Here is an 18,918-nt window from a genome sequence, read left to right as displayed (position 1 = left end):
GACTTTTTATATGCCTGCTGCCTTTTATGCATTAGTAATTGATAATGGCTAGTGCACTTAAATTCGTGAGCTGGAATGTAAAGGGATTGAATCACCCTGTTAAAAGGAGGAAGGTATTCTCACATATCAAACAACTCAAAGCTGACATTGCTTTCCTTCAAGAAACTCATATTCGTTGTGTTGATAACTCCCGGCTTCTGTCAAAGTGGGCGGGACAGCATTTTCATTCATCCTTTGCCGCTAAAGCTAGGGGAGTCTCCATTCTTATTAACTCAAATATTCCTTTTGAACTCCATAATAAAACTTCTGATACAAATGGCCGTTTTATTTTTGTTTCTGGTAAACTATATAACACTAAAGTTGCACTAGCAAACCTGTATGCCCCCAACTTTGATGATGTTAACTTTTTTGAACGTTTTTTTTCCTCACTACCAGACTTAAACTCATACTCTCTTATACTGGGTGGTGACTTCAACTGTTGGTTGGATCCTAATCTGGATCGATCGTCCTCTGTTACCAGATCACCTACTAAATCTGCCTTAGCTATCCAATCGTTTCTCTCTAATTTTGGTATCTCTGATATATGGCGTTTCCTTCATCCTACGGAGAGAGATTATTCTTTTTTCTCACATGTTCACCATACCTTCACTGGAATTGACTATTTCTTACTCGATAACCAACTTATTCCATTTGCCCACTCTTGTGACTATCAGAGTATACTGATTTCTGACCATGCCCCAATTACTCTCTCTCTGAACTTTCCTGGTCTCCCTCAGAGGAATAAATACTGGCGGTTTGATTCAACTTTATAATCGGATGATGATTTTTAAAAATTCATTAAGGATCAGATAACCTTTTACTTTAACACTAATACATCACCTGAAGTGCCATCCCAGATTGTCTGGGATGCCATGAAAGCATATCTGAGGGGTCAAATAATCTCTTACACAGCAAATCTCAACAGAAGATCCCGTGCAGATCGACTAGACCTCATTAACCAGATTAAAGAATTGGATCAAATATATGCCCAAACTAAGAACCCTGAATTATACAAGAAGCGCATTGAACTCCAAACTAAATTTAACCTTCTGTCCACTCAACCTGTCGAATGCCAACTTCTCGAAAGCAAGAGTTGCTTTTACATTCATGGGGATAAGTCTGGTAAATTCCTAGCCAATCAGCTGAGGCGTTCCAAAGCCAAACAACATATTACAAAGATCCGGAAGGAGAACGGAGACTTTACATCGGATCATTTAGAAATTAATGACGCATTTTAAAATTTCTATTCTCGGCTTTATTCCTCTGAATCTCTGAATGACAATATCTCTGTTGATCAATTTTTACAGAATCTGAATATCCCCTCACTTTCATCTGATTTCAAAGCCAAACTCAATGCGCCTATATCATCAGAAGAAATATCTTTTGCAATTTCTGCACTGTCCTCAGGGAAATCTCCTGGACCTGATGGGTTCCCTGTAGAATTTTATAAATCATTCTCTTCACTTCTTTCTCCTCAGTTACTTTCAGTATTATCTGACTCGTTTAATTACGGCAAATTGCCACCCTCTTTCAATGAGGCATCTATTATTCTTCTTTTAAAAAAGGGCAAAGACCCAACAGAGTGTTCCTCATATAGGCTGATCTCTCTGCTCAATGTTGATGAGCTAAAGTTTTGGCTCATAGACTAGAAACCGTTATTCCCTCCATTATCTCTGATGACCAAACAGGCTTTATTAAAAACCGTCTCCCTTTTTTTAACATCCGGCGTTTATTCAATATCTTATACTCACCTCCAACTGGGGTTCCTGGATGTGTTATTTCCTTCGATGCGGAGAAAGCATTTGACCGTATAGAGTGGAACTACCTTTTTGCAGTCTTAGAAAAATTTGACCTCAGCCAAAGTTTCATCTCCTGGATCCAATTGCTGTACCTGTGTCCTACTGCTTCTGTTTTAACTAATTTTCAGAAATCCCAAGTATTTAATCTCAAACGTGGCACCCGTCAGGGATGCCCCTTAAGTCCCTTTCTCTTTGATTTGGCTATAGAACCTCTGGCGATAGCATTTTGAAACTGTCCTGAATTGACTGGGATTTGGAGAGGGGGCATAAAGTTCCTCTCTATGCTGATGACTTATTACCCTTTCTCTCAAATCCGTCTACCTCCTTACCTCTAATGTTTTCACTTCTTGACCAGTTTAGCCAGATCTCTGGCTATAAACTTAATTTACATAAGAGTGAACTTTTCCCAATTAATAAAGAAGCACAAGAACTAACATTTCGTGATCTCCCTTTTAAAGTAGTCCATAATCAATTTACTTATCTTGGAATTACAGTCACAAGGAAGTTTAAAGATCTCTTTCGTGAAAACTTTGCCAATCTTTCATATGCTATAAAACAGAATCTGGTACAATGGTCACCTCTATCTATGTCTTTGGTAGGTCGTATTAATGTTGTTAAAATGTATGTTCTCCCCAAATTTTTATACCTATTTCAATCTATCCCAATTTTTATTCCTAAATCTTTTTTTGATTCCTTAGACTCTATTATTTTGTCATATTTGTGGCAGAATAAGCATTCTACAATTAATAAAATACATCTCCAAAAATCTAAAAAAGAGGGTGGCATGGCTTTACCTAACTTTCGCTTATATTATTGGGCAGCTAATATACGTTGTGCTACCTTTTGGTCTTTCTTCCACGGCCAACCCAAGTGCCCTAACTGGGTGGCAATGGAGTTGAGCTCCACTAAAGAATTATCTATATCTGTACTTCTTGGCTCTGTACTCCCTAGCAGTCTGCCCAGATCAATAGCTAATCCTCTCGTTAGACACACCTTAGATAGATAAATAGATAGATAGATAGATACTTTATTCATCCCCATGGGGAAATTCAACTTTTTTTTCCAATGTCCCATACACTTGTTGTAGCAAAACTAATTACATACAATACTTAACTCAGTAAAAAATATGATATGCATCTAAATCACTATCTCAAAAAGCATTAATAATAGCTTTTAAAAAGTTCTTAAGTCCTGGCGGTTGAATTGTAAAGCCTAATGACATTGGGGAGTATTGACCTCTTCATCCTGTCTGAGGAGCATTGCATCGATAGTAACCTGTCGCTGAAACTGCTTCTCTGTCTCTGGATGGTGCTATGTAGAGGATGTTCAGAGTTTTCCATAATTGACCGTAGCCTACTCAGCGCCCTTCGCTCAGCTACCGATGTTAAACTCTCCAGCACTTTGCCCTCGACAGAGCCCGCCTTCCTTACCAGCTTATTAAGACGTGAGGCGTCCCTCTTCTTAATGCTTCCTCCCCAACACGCCACCACAAAGAAGAGGGCGCTCTCCACAACTGACCTATAGAACATCTTCAGCATCTCACTACAGACATTGAATGACGCCAACCTTCTAAGGAAGTACAGTCGACTCTGTGCCTTCCTGCACAAGGCATCTGTGTTGGCAGTCCAGTCTAGCTTCTCGTCTAACTGTACTCCCAGATACTTGTAGGTCTTAACCTTGCGTATATGGGCTCAGTTCAGGAAATGCTATGGCTTCCAGGGGTTTTCCGTTTCCAGCCCTGCTGCACATAATCACCTTTTTTTACCTACTATGTACGATTCAGCATTCCATGTTTGGTATAGGAAGGGCATTAGACATTTTGAAGATCTTTTCATTGATAATTGCTTCGCCTCTTTTCAGCAGCTCTCTGTTAAGTTCAATCTGCCTAACGCTCATTTTTTCAGATATCTCCAAATCTGACACTTTATTGTTCCTTTAATTCCTAACTTTCCTGACATGCCTGCGAAAAATGCTATGGACCTATTTCTTTCCATCAATCCACTAGGTAAAGGTTTAATATCAATTATCCGAGATAAACTAGCAGCCTTACGACGGGCCCCTGTGGATAAAATTAAAATGGCCTGGGAGCAGGATTTAAATATCTCCTTATCCGAGGAGAGCTGGGACTCAGTTCTCAAATCAGTTAACTCAACCTCTCTTTGTGCTCGCCATTGCCTTTTACAGTTTAAGATTGTTCATAGAGCCCATATGTCTAAATCTAAACTATCTCGATTCTACCCTAGCATTAGTCCGCTCTGTGATAAATGCAAGAGGGGCGTGGCCTCTCTCATCCATATGTACTGGTTCTGTCCTAGTTTGGAGAAATTCTGGAAAGATGTCTTCACTACACTATCGTGTATTCTGAATCAGCACCTAGAACCAAACCCCTTAATTGCTCTGTTTGGTTTTTGGGGCGAGACAGATTTATGTTTGGGTCTGACCAAATGCCGAATACTATCCTTTGCCTCTCTCCTGGCTAGACGCTTGATCCTCCTTAGATGGAGAGATGTTGCCCCGCCCACTCATGCGCAATGGCTTAACGACATTATGGCCTGCTTGGACCTCAAAAAAATTCATTATTCAGTTCTTAATTCGGATCTAAAGTTCCATAAGGTCTGGGGACCTTTTATCGAGTACTTTCATAACCTTCCTCTTGACTAGGGGTTTTGTTTTTTTTTTCTTCTTCTTTTCGGTCCCTTGCTTTCAGCTCCCTTTTTTTTCTGGTAGTAGACATTATTATCCTCTGTTGCTAAGTGTATTCACAGTCTGGGAGTTTGACTGTTCTGACTTATACTCTTTATATTGTGTGGTGGTTGGTCTGGAGTTGTTGTTTTTTCTTGCGTTGTGGGGCTTGGGGAGGATACTAAGCTTACTTGTCTTTAATTTAGGTGCTTTTTTGTTAATTCTCTTCCTTTGTAGCATATTGTTATCGTATGCTTAATTTTGCACTGTATTAATGTTCCTCATTGGGATTTGGGGTTTTTAATTTGTAAAATGTTTTGAAAAACTAATAAAAAAAACGAATTAAAGTATGTTTCTTGTGTCTTTGGCTAAGAAACAGTTGATTAGCTTTATTTATCATATGTATGCTGAAACGCACTGAAATACATCGTTTGTGTCAAATCAGATCAGCGAGGATTGTGCTGGGGCAGCTGCAGGTGTCACCACACTTCCGATGCTAATATACGAGGGGTGATTGATACGTTTGTGGCCTAAAGTAAAAGGAGTCAATTTTACAAAACCTAGCACATTTATTTTTCCTACATTTACACACTTAGTCCAGCAGTTGTGGAGCATACGGATCCCTTTTCTGTAGAAATCGGTGTCTTGGACCTCCAGAAGTGGTGAACAGCATGGGGTGATTGATAAGTTTGTGGCTTAAGGGAGAAGGCGATGAGTTATTAACTTCAAACTTTCTGCATAATCACTCAAAGAGCTGAACTGCACGTGCGTGTAACGAGAGCTGTATAACTCATTTCCTTCTCCCCTAGGCCACAAACTTATCAATCACCCCTGCTGTGGACCACCTGGTGGTCAGACGCTCTCGTTACATGCACGTGCAGTTCAACTCTTTTGAGTGATGATGCAGAAAGTTCAGTTAGTAACTCATCTCCTTCTACCTTAGGCCACAAACTTATCAATCACCCCTGCTGTGGACCGCTTCTACAAAGAACGATCCGTATGCTCCACGACCGCTGGACTAAGTGTGTAAATGTAGGAGGGGACTATGTTGAAAAATAAATGTGCTAGGTTTTCTGAAATTGACTTCTTCTACCTTAGGCCACAAACGTATCAATCACCCCTTGTAGCATGGCCACAAATCACTAATCCTAACTATGCATTTTCGGAACGTGGGAGGAAACAGGAGGGCTTGGGGGAACACACGCGATCACAGGGAAAATGTACTAACTCCTTTCAGGGAGTGGCTGATTTGAGCCCCGATCAGTGATCACCGGTGCGGTAAAACGATTGCACTAGCCACTATTCTACCACATATATGTAGTAACATGGTGAAAGATAACTTTGGACTTCAGCAGAGGCAGGAAACTGATGTCACAAATGGGAGAAAGTCTGTAGACGCTGGAAATCCAAGCAACACACACAAAATGCTGGAGGAACTCAGCAGGCCAGGCAGCATCTATAGGGAGAAGCACTGTCGACGTTTCGGGCCGAGACCCTTCGTCAGGACTGGAGAAAAAAGCTGAGGAGCAGATTTAGAAGTGTGGGGGGGGGGGGGAGAGAAACACAAGGTGAGAGGGGAAACCGGGAGGAGAGGGGAAACTGGGAGGGGGAGGGATGAAGTAAAGAGCTGGGAAGTTGATTGGTGAAAAAGACAGAAGACCATGGAAGAAAGAAAAGGGGGGAGGAGCACCAGAGGGGGGCGATGGGTGGGCAAGTAGAAAAGGTGAGAGAGGGAAAAAGGGATGGGAACTGGTGAAGGGGGGGGGGGGGGGGGGCGGTGAGTGGTTGTTACCAGAAGTTTGAGAAATCGATGTTCATGCCAGTAGGCTGGAAACAGATGCTGTTAGATTGGTCTCCTCCTTGCTTTCACTGACTACGATACAGTGGGATGTTTAATTCTTTAGTTCAGAATTGGATGGGGATTATAATGGGCACTTTAAACTTCATTTCAGCTACCACGCATCAGAGGAGAGTTTTGGGAAAAGGCAGTTGGCAAGGGAGGGTAGAGTCTGCAATTATTTTCCTTGCCCGCTTCATTGTCCTGGACAATTTGCTGTAGGTTTTGCATACTGTGAGAGGATTCTGCACCAAACCAGTTAGTAATAGCTGATGTGCCGATGCTCTCTATGATGTCCGTGTAGAATTGCACCAGCATGTTCTGGGGAGGATGGGATTTTAACAACTGCCTCAAGAAGTACGTCCTCTGCTGAGCCTTTTCGTTAATGAAGGAGACGTGGTTTTCCCTCATGAAGTTCTGTGAAATAATGATGCCCAGAAACCTGGAAGTTGAAACAGTGCTAACTGTAGAGTTGTTGATGATGAGTGGGTGCAGAGGAGACGCATTCCTGCTGAAATCAAAATGTATCTTCACGCTTTTTGAGGGCAAATCAAAATGCATCTTCACAGTTTTTGAGGACATTCAGCTCCTCATGAGGACATTCATGGTAGTGCTTGGATTTGTCACTTCTGGTGACTAGTCCAATGACAGTGATGTAATTTAAAGGATTCAAAGTACATTTATTATTAAAGTACAGATGCACTATACAACCCTAAGATTCATCTTCCCCACAGATAGCCATGAAACAAAGAAAACCATGGAACCCGTGGTCATTTGCATGCTTGCGTATTATATACTTCTACGTCATGTAGTATATGTTCAGATGATGATAACATTTTAATCAGAAATGTTCTGTTGCCTTTAACTAGGTGCACCAATTGGATTGAATTATAATGCGGTGAAAGAAGAAATCCTGGCGGTAAATGGAGTGAGAACATTACACAGTCTTCACCTCTGGGCTCTGAGCATGAACCAGATTGTTCTTTCAGTTCACGTTGCTACAGGTCAGTAACATGCACTTCGATTCAATGATTTGGCTTCATTCACTCAGCAGGACCTGCTGCCATTTCAGTCCAACTCACCTTCTTATTGATTTACTTCATCCCATCACCCCTACTGGGGCACCCGCCTCCAACAGCAGCTCCCCGGATTCCTCTGTCCTGAGCCAGTCTTTCAAGTTGTCCCCAGGTATAGCCCATCTTCTCGGGGTGGGCTTCAAGGTTGTGTCACCAGGTGTTCTTTGGGCAGCCTCTGCAGAAGGTTGATCGACTCTGAGGCTTTCACCACATGACTTCATACATCTTAGTAAAGATCCTTCCTCTCCCAGGGATGAGGTCTTTGGAGCTTCGTTTGGCATTTCTGTAGCTCTGGGTTTTTAAAGGATGGGCTTGCGAACCAAACCCTCCTCCATTTTGCAACTGGGCTTGGGGCTGTCTACAGTACACTTTCTTGTATACTAATTGATAGAAGATATGACCTTGAAATTCTTTGATTACTAATTTCAGCTTAACACACACAAAATAGTGGAGGAATCACCGGGTCAGGCAGTATCTATGCAGAGAAAGAGTCTACGTTTCAGGCCGAGACGTCATCAGAGGAAGAAGCTGTTTCTCAATGATTCAGAAACAGCTTCTTCCCCTCGGCCATAAACACTACCTCAGTACTCTTTTAAAAATTTTGCACTATATATATATATATATAATAGTTAAATAATATACAGTATATAATAATTTCTATATAGTAGTTAACTGTATTTCACAGTTTTTTCCTCTGTTATTATGTATTGCATTGTACTGCTGCTACAAAGCCAACAAATTTCACAACATACGCTGGTGATCTTAAACCTGATTCTGATCGGAAAGGAAGAGGGCAGAAACCAGAATAAGAAGGTGGGAGAAGGGGAAGGAAGACAAGGTGGCAGGTGATAGTGAGGGGTTAAGTGGGTGGGTGGAGATGAACTAAGAACATGGGAGGTGATAGTTAAGACCTTTCCACATTCTGGTTACCGTCTCACCCCTTCTCCTCACCAACCCATCACCTCCCTCTGGTTTCCCTTCTTTTACTTTCTCCCATCATCCAATCTCCTCTCCTACCAGATTCCTTCGTTCTCGGCCCTTCACCTCTTCCACCTCCCAGCTTCTTTCTTCATCCCCCCCTCCCCCACCCACCCACTGACTTTGCCCCTCACCCGGTCTCTCCTATCACCAGCCAGCTTGTACATCTCCTCAGCCCACAAACCCCCCACAAACACACATTCTTATCCTGGCTTTTGCTCCTTTTACTTCATACCCGAAGAAGGGTCTCGGTCCGAAACGTCGATTGTTTATTCCTCCCCACAGACGTTGCCTGACTGCTGAGTGCCGCCACCATTTTCTGCAAGTTACTCTGGATTTCCAGCAAGTGCAGAAACTCTTGTGTTTAGCTTGTTTGGTATTGTAGGCTTTTGCACTGTTCACTGGCAAAGTAGGTGGCCCAGACAGCAGGTGAAAGGTTTTCACTGCTTGTAGAGTCCGAGTATTATGGCACAGAAACAGGCCCTTCAGCCCGTTTAGTCTGTATCACGGTGCACCCGGTCCACAGGCCTCCATTAGGCCTCCCATTCATGTACTTATCCAAATTATGCTTAAATATTGCAATCAAATCCGTATCCACCACTTCCGCTGGCAGCTCGTTCCACACTCTCACCACCCTCTGAGTGAAGAAGTTCCCCCTCAGATTTCCCTTAAATCAAACTCATGTTCAATTTTATCATCAGTCAACCATACACACGTATACAGCTAAATGAGACATCGTTCCTCCGGGGCCAAAGTGCAAAACACGGTACATGTAGTCACACACAGCACATTTCTTCATCATCATCATTATTTTCATATGCCATGTCGTTTGATGTAGGCAATCATAATCTTTCCATGACCATGATTGTCCTTAAATTCTTCTACTGGAGTGGTTTGCCACTGCCTGCTTCTGGGCAGTGTCTTTACAAGACGGCTGACCCCAGCCATTGTCAATGCTCTTCGGTGTATTATCAATACTTTTCGCTGATGCCTGGCATCAGTGGTCGCGTAACCAGGACTTGTGATATGCATCCCCTGCTCATACGACCATCCACCACTTGACTATGGCTTCATGTGACCCTGATCGGGGGGGAATGGGAGGGGCTGGCAGGTGCTACACCTTGCCCAAGGGTGACCTGCAGGCTAGTGGAGGGAAGGAGCATCTTACACCTCCTTTGGTAGAGGCGTATCTCCACCCTGTCACCCGCATAGATTATATAGTTACGACATATTTCACTTTTCACCCTAAACTATAACCTATAATTCTTGTCTCACCCAACCTGAAAGGAAAAAAACCAGCAAGTATTTACCCTTTCTATGCCATTCATGAGTGGAACTTGGGTCTTTGTTAATAGTGTAAAATTCCTGGCCGTGTCCCCCCACCAAACTGTCGTGAGCCTCTGTTGTAACTCTTTAACTGCATTGTGTAGACATTGGACTGCAGTTCAACCAACTGTACGAACCATCACAATAGAATCAAAGTCTCAACCACAATTACGTATTGTATTTAACCCAGACCAGGTCAAACAGGTCAAAGCCTCACATGTTCTATCCTGGGGATTGTTAATAAATGACACATAAAACTAGTGGTTTTATGGTTACCATGAAGTGTTAGCGCGTGGCCAAATGGTTAAAGCGTTGGTCTAGTGATCTGAAGGTCGCTAGTTCGAGCCTTAGCTGAGGCTATGTGTTGTATCCTTGAGCAAGGCACTTAACAACACATTGCTCTGTGATGACACCAGTGCCAAGCTGTATGGGTCCTAATGCCTTTCCCTTAGACAACATCGGTGGTGTGGAGAGGGGAGACTTGCAGCTTGGGCAGCTGCCGGTCTTCCATACAACCCTGCCCAGGCCTGCACCCTGGAAACTTTCCAAGGCACAAATCCATGGTCTCTCGAGACTAACGGATGCTTATTATTATGGTTACCATTACTGTGACTAGTACTTTCACCCGTAATTTCAGAATCAGAATCAGGTTTAATATCACTCATATATGGCGTGAAACTTTTTTGTTATGTGGCAGCAGTACAATGTAATATATAACAATAAAAAATGTAAATTACAGTAAGAAGTATATATATATTTTTAAAAGTTAAATTCAATAAGTAGTGCAAAAAAAAAGAAGTGAGGCGGTGTTCATGGGTTCAAGGTCAATTTAGAAATGGCCATTTCCCTGCTGAGCTGAATTAATTTCCCTATTTGTTGTGATGGGATTTCAGTTTAGTAATCCATTATTAACAATCATAAACACAAGAGATTCTGCAGATGCTGGAAATCCAGAGGAACACACAAGAAATGCTGGAGGAACTCGGCAGGTTAGACAGCACCTATGGAAATGAATAAACAGTCAATGGTTCAGGCCGAGACCCTTCATCAGGACTGGAAAGGAAGGGGGAAGGCAAATGACCTGGAGAGTTTCTCCAGCATTTTGTGTGTATTGCTCTAAATAGAGATTTCAGTGAAATGAGCAACCAGACCCCGTCCCAGGGCCCAGTAACACCTATCACCAGCCACCTTGACCTCCTTCCCATTCCCCAGCTTTTAATTCTGGTGTCTTCCCCTTTCCTTTCCAGTCCTAAGAAAGGATCCTGGCCTGAAACATTGATTGTCTATCCCTTTCCTTAGATGCTTTCTGACCTGCTGAGTCCCTCCAGCGTTTTGTGTATGACATTCTTTACAAAACCACATCATACCAGTAGCAGAAAGCTCACCACAAAACTGCTTCTCCTACATCAAGATGTCAGCAAGAGGAAGCTCAAGACTTATACGTTTATCGGGCATAACAGTTGCTGACATGTTACTTCCACATACTGTGGACATTAAATGATTTAAATTTAGAATTGGATTTATTTATCACATGTATATCGAAACATAGAGTGAAATGTGTCATTTGCATCGAGAACCAACATAACCTAGGTATGTACGGATATTGTAAGAATAACAAGTCATCTTAATCCATTTCCTTCCAGTCCACTCTGAACCTCTCCACATGTTCTATATACTTAAAGATAAAGATTAAAAGATTTCCCACATGTACCTCGTAACATACAGTGAAATGTGTCCTTTCCACCGAGGATGTGCAGGGGGCAGCTTGCAAGTGTCGGCATGTTTCTGGCGCCAGCATAGCATGCCCACAACTCACTAACCCTAACCTGTAAGTCTTTGGACACTGGGAGGAAACCAGAGCACCCGGAGGAAACTTATGGGGAGAGCATCTAAACACCATTCATTAAGGTAATATCTACATTGTTAGCCCTTCATAAACACCATACTACCATTGACTCTTTCGTTCCACTCAATCATGGCTGATTTATTATCCCTTCAACCCCATTCTTCTGCCTTCTTAACCTTGGATGTTCTTAGTAATCAAGAACATATCAAGCTCTGCTTTAAATATATCCAATGACTTGGCCTCCACAGCCATCTGTGGAAATGATCTCTGCAGATTCACCACCATCTGGCTAAAGAAATTCTTCCTTATCTCTGTTCTAAAGGGATGTCCTTATATTCTGAGACTGTGCCTTCTGGTCCTAGACTCCCTCACTGTGGGAAGCATCCTCTCCCCATCCACTCTGTCTGGGCCTTTCAATATTCAATAGGTTTCAATGAGATGCCTTCCAATCCTTGTAAATTCCAGGCCCAGACCCATCAAGCACTTCTTATATGTTAACATTTTGATTCCTGGAATCATTCTCGTGAACCTCCTCTGGACCCTCTCCAATACTAGCACATCTTTTCTTAGAAAACTGCTCATAACACTCCAAGTGTGATCTGTCCAATACTTCATAAAACCTCAGCATTACATCCTTGCATATTCTTCTAATCCTCTAAAATGAATGCTACATTGCATTTGCCTTCCTCACCACTGACTCCACCTGCAAGGTAACACTGTCTGAATAAATGAATATTTGATCTTTTTTTTTAAGCAAATCTCAAATTGCACGCAAAGATCCACACTTTTCACTTAGTTCCTCTGTCAGAGGTTTTGCACAATTTGTCCTGTCATGCAGGCGCCTATTCCTACAGCTTGTGAAAGGATAATGTTGATTAATGTTGACCCACCACCCAGGCCACGCTCTCTTCTCAATGCTGCCATCAGGAAGGAGGCACAGGAGCCTTAAGTTCCACGCCCATCAGGTTCATGAACAGTTATCACCCCTCAATCATTAGGATCTTGAACCAGAGCGGATGTCTTTACTCACCTCAATAATAAACTGATTCCTCAATCTCTGTAATTACTATTAAGGACTCTACAGCTTATGTTCTTGATATATATTGCTAATTTATTTATTGTCATTTCTATTTTTTGTATTTGCACAGCTTGTCTTTTGTACATTGGTTGTTTGTACATCTCAGTCATGTGGAGCTATGCATCGTGTTTCTTTCTATTTACTGTGAATGCCTGCAAGAAAATGAATCCTCAGGGTAGTATATGTACTTTGATAATAAATTTACTTTGTACTTCGAACTTGAAAAGACACTGGGAACCAATTTTATTCTGTCTGTAGATAAGTTATTCAGTAAGTTCAGATCTTTTTTGTCAAGTGAAGATTGCTCCCAGGCAGAGAAGTCTCATTTGACATCAAAGACAGGAGTATGGAAGGAGATGTGGTGGGGTGCTGCCATTGACTATGTGGTGATGGCACTCTGCTTTGTGGTGTGTTTCAGACAAGTCTTCTGGTGAAAGAAACAGGTCGTTTCAAAAGAGTATTTCCCCAGGCAATTTAACCTGATCAACCATTCTAGTTAGCACCCCATGCCCCCTCAATCTGTTGTCCCCAACCCTCCCATCACTGCACTGTAAACATCTTAAACCACTTCTCATAATGTTGTTCATGTTGTATTACATCATCTCAGTCTGGAGAAGCAACACCTTACACTCTGTCTGAATAAGCACGGAACTGGTGGCATGAACATTGATTTCCCTAACTTCTGATAATTTTTCCTCCTCCCATTTCCCTATTCTTCTCTCCCCCCAACCAACAACTTAAAACATGAATTCCACTGTTCCCTCCATACCAATACTCACTCAGACCACTTCTGCAATTTATAACACCAATACAGAGGATCTCCTGTTGGCCAAACAATTGATCCTTCTTCTCCAGCCCCTGGCACGGGTGTCTTCCTTGCGGTTGTATGCCTCAGGAGTTCCCTCTGCTTTGCATTCAGAGCCCCCCATTCTTATACCCTTCCTTATCAATTTAAATGTTGCGTTTCGATCTTGTTGGCTCTGGACTATCTGACTAACATGTATCATCTTACCATTGGCTCTGGTCCAAGCCAGTATCATTTTATTGCACTTCTTGCAAGCGACGACCTGTAATTAACGTCTCTTTGATCAGAATCAGAACAGATCAGTCAGTACCTGCATGGTGTGTTGCCTCCCAGTGCCAGGGTACGGGATGTCTCAGACTGGGCTCAGAGTATTCTGAAGGGAGAGGGTGAACAGCCAGAAGCCTTGGTACACGTTGGTACCAATGACATAGGTAGAAAAAGGGAGGAGGTCCTGAAGAGAGAATTTAGGGAGTTAGGTAGGAAGCTGAAAAGCGGGACCTCCAGGGTGGTAATCTCAGGAGATTACTGTGCCATGTGCTAATGAGCGCAAGAATAGCATGATAAGGGATATTAATGCATGGCTGAGCGACTGGTGTAGGGGGCAGGGCTTCAGATTCCTGGATCATTGGGGATCCTACTGGGGGAGCGACGACCTGTACAAAAAAGACGGGTTACACCTGAATGCAAAGGGGTCCAATATCCAAACAGGTAGGTTTAATAGAGCTGTTAGGGAGGGTTTAAACTAATTTGGTGGGTGGATGGGAACCAGATTGATAGGGCTGAGGAAGGGGAAAACAGAAATAAATTAAACATAGCGTGCAACAGAGATGATAGAAAGGACAGGCAGGAGTTAAGACCATAAGACCATAAGATATAGGAGCAGAAGTAGACCATTTGGCCCATCAAGTCTGCTCCATCACTCAATCATGGGCTGATCCAATTTTTCCTATCATACCCATTCCTCTGTTTTCATCCCGTACCCTTTGATGCCCTGGCTAATCAAGAACCTATCTATCTCTGCCTTAAATGCACCCAATGACTTGGCCTCCACAGCCACTCGTGGCAACAAATTCCGCAGATTTACCACCCTCTGACTAAAGTAATTTCTCCGCACCTCAGTTCTAAATGGACGTCCTTCAACCCTGTCCCAGAATCCCCTCCAATGGGAAATAACTTTGCCATATCTAATCTGTTCAGGCATTTTAACATTCAGACCGTTTCTGTGAGATCCCCCTCTCATTCTCCTGAACTCCAGGGAATACAGCCCATGAGCTGCCAGACGTTCCTCATATGGTAACCCTTTCATTCCTGGAATCATTCTTGTGAATCTTCTCTGAACCCTCTCCAATGTCAGTATATCCTTTCCAAAATAAGGAGCCCAAAACTGCACACAATACTCCAAGTGTTGCCACAAGTGCCTTATAAAGCCTTAACATCACATCCCTTCTCTCATATTCTGTACCTTTGGAAATGAATGCCAACATTGCATTCACCTTCTTCACCACCAACTCAACCTGGAGGTTCACCTTTAGGGTATCTTGCACAAGGACTCTCAAGTCCCTTTGCATCTCTGCATTCTGCATTTGGAATTCTCTCCTCATTTAAATAATAATTTGCCCGTTTATTTCTTCCACTAAAGTGCATGACCATACACTTCCCAACATTGTATTTCGTTCGCCACTTCTTTGCCCATTCCCCTAAGCTATCTAAGACTCTCTGCAGGCTCTCTGTTTCCTCAACACTGTCCGCTCCTCCACCCGTGATGAGGCATAATCACAGTCAGTGGGATGAGTTACAAGGCAATAGAGGTGTGGTGCGGTTCACAGAAAGCAACAAATACTGGACTGAAAGTGTTATATCTGAATGCACGCAGCATAAGGAATAAAATGGACAATCTCAAAATTCAGCTACAGATTGGCATGTATGACTTTGTGGCCATCTCTGAGTCTTGGCTAAAAGATGTTTGCCATTGGGAGCTGAATGACCAAGGATATAGAGTGTATCGGAAAGATAGGTTAGTAGGCAGAAGGGATGCTTTGGCCCTGTGTATAAGAATAAATATTAAATCATTAGAAAGGGATGATATAGGATCAGAAGGTGTAGAGTCTCTGTGGGCTGAGCTAAGAAATGACAAGGGTAAAAGGACCCAAATAGCAGTTGTATACAGGCCTCATAAAAGCAGCCAGGATGTGGATTACAAATTAGAGCAGGAGATAGAAAAGGCGTGTCAGAAAGGCAATGTCGTGATAATCATTGGGGATTTTAACATGAAAGTGGATTGGGAAAACCAGGTCGGTATTGGACCTCAAGAGAGAGAATTTGTAGAATGTCTAAGGGATGGCCTTTTAGAACAGTTGTTGTTGAGTCCACTAGGGGATTGTCTGTGCTGGATTGGGTGTTGTGCAATGATTTGGAGGTGATAAAAAGAATCCAATGTGTCGGTATTTCAGTGGAATAAAGGAAAGTACAATGGCATGAGAGGGGAATTGGCCAAGGTTGACTGCAAAGGGACACCAGCAGGAAGGACAACAGAGCAGCAATGGCTGGAGTTTCTGTGAAAATGAGGGAAGTGCAAGACAGATATATTTCAAAAAAGAAGAAACTTTTGAATGGAAGAAGGACACTGCTGTGACTGACAAGTGAAGTCAGAGACAAAGTAAAAGCAAAAGAGAGGGCATACAAGAAAGCTAGAGCTAGTGGGAAGATAGAGGATTGGTGAGCTTTTAAAAATTTGCAGAAAGAAACTAAAAGCTCATTAGGAAGGAAAATATGAATTATGAAAGGAAGCTGGTGACTAATATCAAAGAAGATACTAAAAGCTTTTTTAAGTATATAAAGGGTAAAAGAGAGTTGAGGGTAGATATAGGACCAGTAGAAAACGATGCTGGAGATACTGTAATAAGAGACACAGAGATGGAAGAGGAACTGAATGCGTATTTTGCATCAGTCTTCACAGCGGAAGACATCTGCAGTATACCGGACATTCAAAAGTGTCAGTGAAGTATAGTTTGTGCAGTGAAAATTATGACAGAGAAGGTACTCAGGAAGCTTAATGGTCTGAGGGTGGATAAATCTCCTGGACCTGATGGAACGAACCCTCGGGTTCTGAAGGAAGTAGCTGGAGAGATTGCAGAGGCATTAACGATGATCTTTCAAGAATTGATAGATTCTGGCATTGTACCCGATGACTGGAAAATTGCAAATGTTTCTCCACTATTTAAGAAGGGTGGGAGGCAGCAGAAAGGAAACTACAGACCTGTTAGCCTGACCTGGATGGTTGGGAATTTGTTGGAATCGATTGTTAGAGATGAGATTATGGAGTACCTGGAGGCACATGACAAGATAGGCCAAAGCCAGCATGGTTTCCTGAAAGGAAAATCCTGCCTGACTAACCTACTGCAATTCTTCGAGGAAGTTACAAGCAGGGTAGACAAAGGAGATGCAGTAGATGTGGTGTACAAGATCATACCATTTGGATTTTCAGAAAGCCTTTGACAAGGTGCTGCACATGAGGCTGCTTAACAAGATAAGAGCCCATGGAATTACAGGGAAGTTACTCACATGGGTGGAGCATTGGCTGATTTGCAGAAAACAGAGAGTGGGAATAAAGGGATCCTATTCTGGCTGGCTGCTGGTTACCAGTGGAGTTCCACAAGGGTCAGTGTTGGGACCACTGCTTTTTACGATGTATGTCAATGATTTGGACTATGGGATTAATGGATTTGTGGCTAAATTTGCCGATGATACAAAGATAGGTGGAGGAGTGGGTAGTGTTGAGGAAACATTGCTTATCTGTGATTCTTAACATTTTGCACACCTCTATCAGGTCACCTCATCCTCCCTTGCTTCAAAGGGAGAAGCCCGAGCTCACTCAACCTATCGTCATGAAACATACTCTCTAGTCCAGTCCTGGCAGCATCCTGGTAAACACCCTATGCACCAGGTTTCCCTACACGGGGCCCATGGATCCCTTGGTTAATGGTAGGAGTCCATGGCCTAAAAAAGATTGGGAACCTCTGCTCTTCATCCTTTTTAAAACTCTAAATAATATTGAGAGCATGAGTTGTAGAGTCCTTGAAAGTGAGTCTAAAGGTTGTGGAATCAGTTCAGTGTGGAGGAGAGTGAAGTTATCCACACCGGTTCAGGAGCCTGAAGGTCATAGGGTAATAGTTGTTCCTGAACCTGGCGGTTTGGGACCTAAGGCATTTTGTCCGCCAGCACGCTCTGAAATAATTATTGGTGAATACTTAGCGCTTTGATGGAACTTAATTAGTCCTTCTCCTGTTCTCCGCAGTAGATACAGTGGATCCTCAACAAGTTCTCAAGGAAATTACCCGGATGGTACACGACACTTTTAATGTGCACGCTGCCACAATTCAACTGGAGCAGTATTTGGATCAAGAACCAGACTGTGCTTTCTGCCAGGAACCCAAAGATTAAAATTATATTAAGCACCTGTGTCTTTTTCATAAGCTTATCCTATGTTTAATAAAGGTAGTTAAATTGGCCTTCAGGGCATCCACTGTCAGTTAACAAATTCAAGAAACTCTATGTGATGGTTATCTAGGATCTAGCAAACAATAGTAAATCTATTTGCAGAAAAATTGCTTGTATTATTTTACCTTACCAATATTGGTTATTTTATTAGGTACACCTGTACACCTGCTTGTTAATGCAATCATCTAATCAACCAATCACGTGTCAGCAAGTCAATGCATAAAAGCATGCCAACATGGTCAAGAGGTTCAGTTGTAATTCATACATCAGAATGGGGAATGCTGCAAGTCTGGTTCACTGTTTCTGTGGTGAATCTGATGGCAGGGAAGCTGCATTTATTTATTTACATAGCGCAGAACAAACCCTTCTGACCCTTTGAGCCACGCTGCCCAGCAACCCCCGATTTAATCCCCGCCTAATCGTGGAGCAACTTTACAATGGCCGATTACCCTATCTACCAGGACATCGTTGAGGTTAGTATAAGCTAACCACGCTGCTCCAGGAGCCAGGTAGTGTAGGGTAGTAACTGTTCCTGAACCTGGTGGTGTGGGACCTCAGGCATTTTGTCAGCTAACATGCTCTGTGTTTAATAAGCCTGCATTTAACACGAAAGTTGCTGGTGCGCAGAGAATGAGGATTATAGACTAAAGTTACAGGAAAAAATGATCAGCTGGTAACAGGTAGAGTAATGGCAGATGGAATTTAATGCTGATTCAAGCTGACATGAGAAAACTTAATAAAAAGTGGTCACAGAGTGTATGCGTTTTACTTTGGCTGAAATTTGTGTCAGTAATGATGTCACACAAGTGAACTCTAAGACTGCTACATCAATGGCTGTTGTTTCAACCAATCACACTGTACTTACTTAAAAAGTGCACTCCATTGCGATTAAACATTGGACCATTGTTATTATTTTTTATATTCACTAATGACTTGTAGAGGTTAAAATAAGTTA

General features: G+C 42.5%; 1 protein-coding gene across 2 annotated transcripts in view; it reads left to right on the top strand.

Annotated features, from left to right (window-relative positions):
* LOC140723439 (proton-coupled zinc antiporter SLC30A8-like) overlaps positions 1-18,070 on the top strand; it is a 67,365-nt gene extending 49,295 nt beyond the window's left edge. The window contains exons 8-10 of one of the 2 annotated variants that reach the window (XM_073038040.1): positions 7,227-7,361; positions 12,732-12,836; positions 17,761-18,070. In XM_073038040.1, the coding sequence (XP_072894141.1) occupies positions 7,227-7,361; positions 12,732-12,836; positions 17,761-17,906 (386 nt within the window). In that variant the 3' untranslated portion in view covers positions 17,907-18,070. The remainder of the gene's footprint in view (positions 1-7,226; positions 7,362-12,731; positions 12,837-17,760) is intronic. The other variant, XM_073038097.1, reaches the window with a different exon arrangement.
* The last annotated feature ends 848 nt before the right edge of the window (positions 18,071-18,918 follow it).

The sequence above is a fragment of the Hemitrygon akajei genome, chromosome 1 (assembly GCF_048418815.1).
Source record: "Hemitrygon akajei chromosome 1, sHemAka1.3, whole genome shotgun sequence".
NCBI lineage: Eukaryota > Metazoa > Chordata > Chondrichthyes > Myliobatiformes > Dasyatidae > Hemitrygon > Hemitrygon akajei.
The sequence above is the reverse complement of the archived record's forward strand: the minus strand, read 5'-3'. Positions and strand labels throughout refer to the sequence as shown.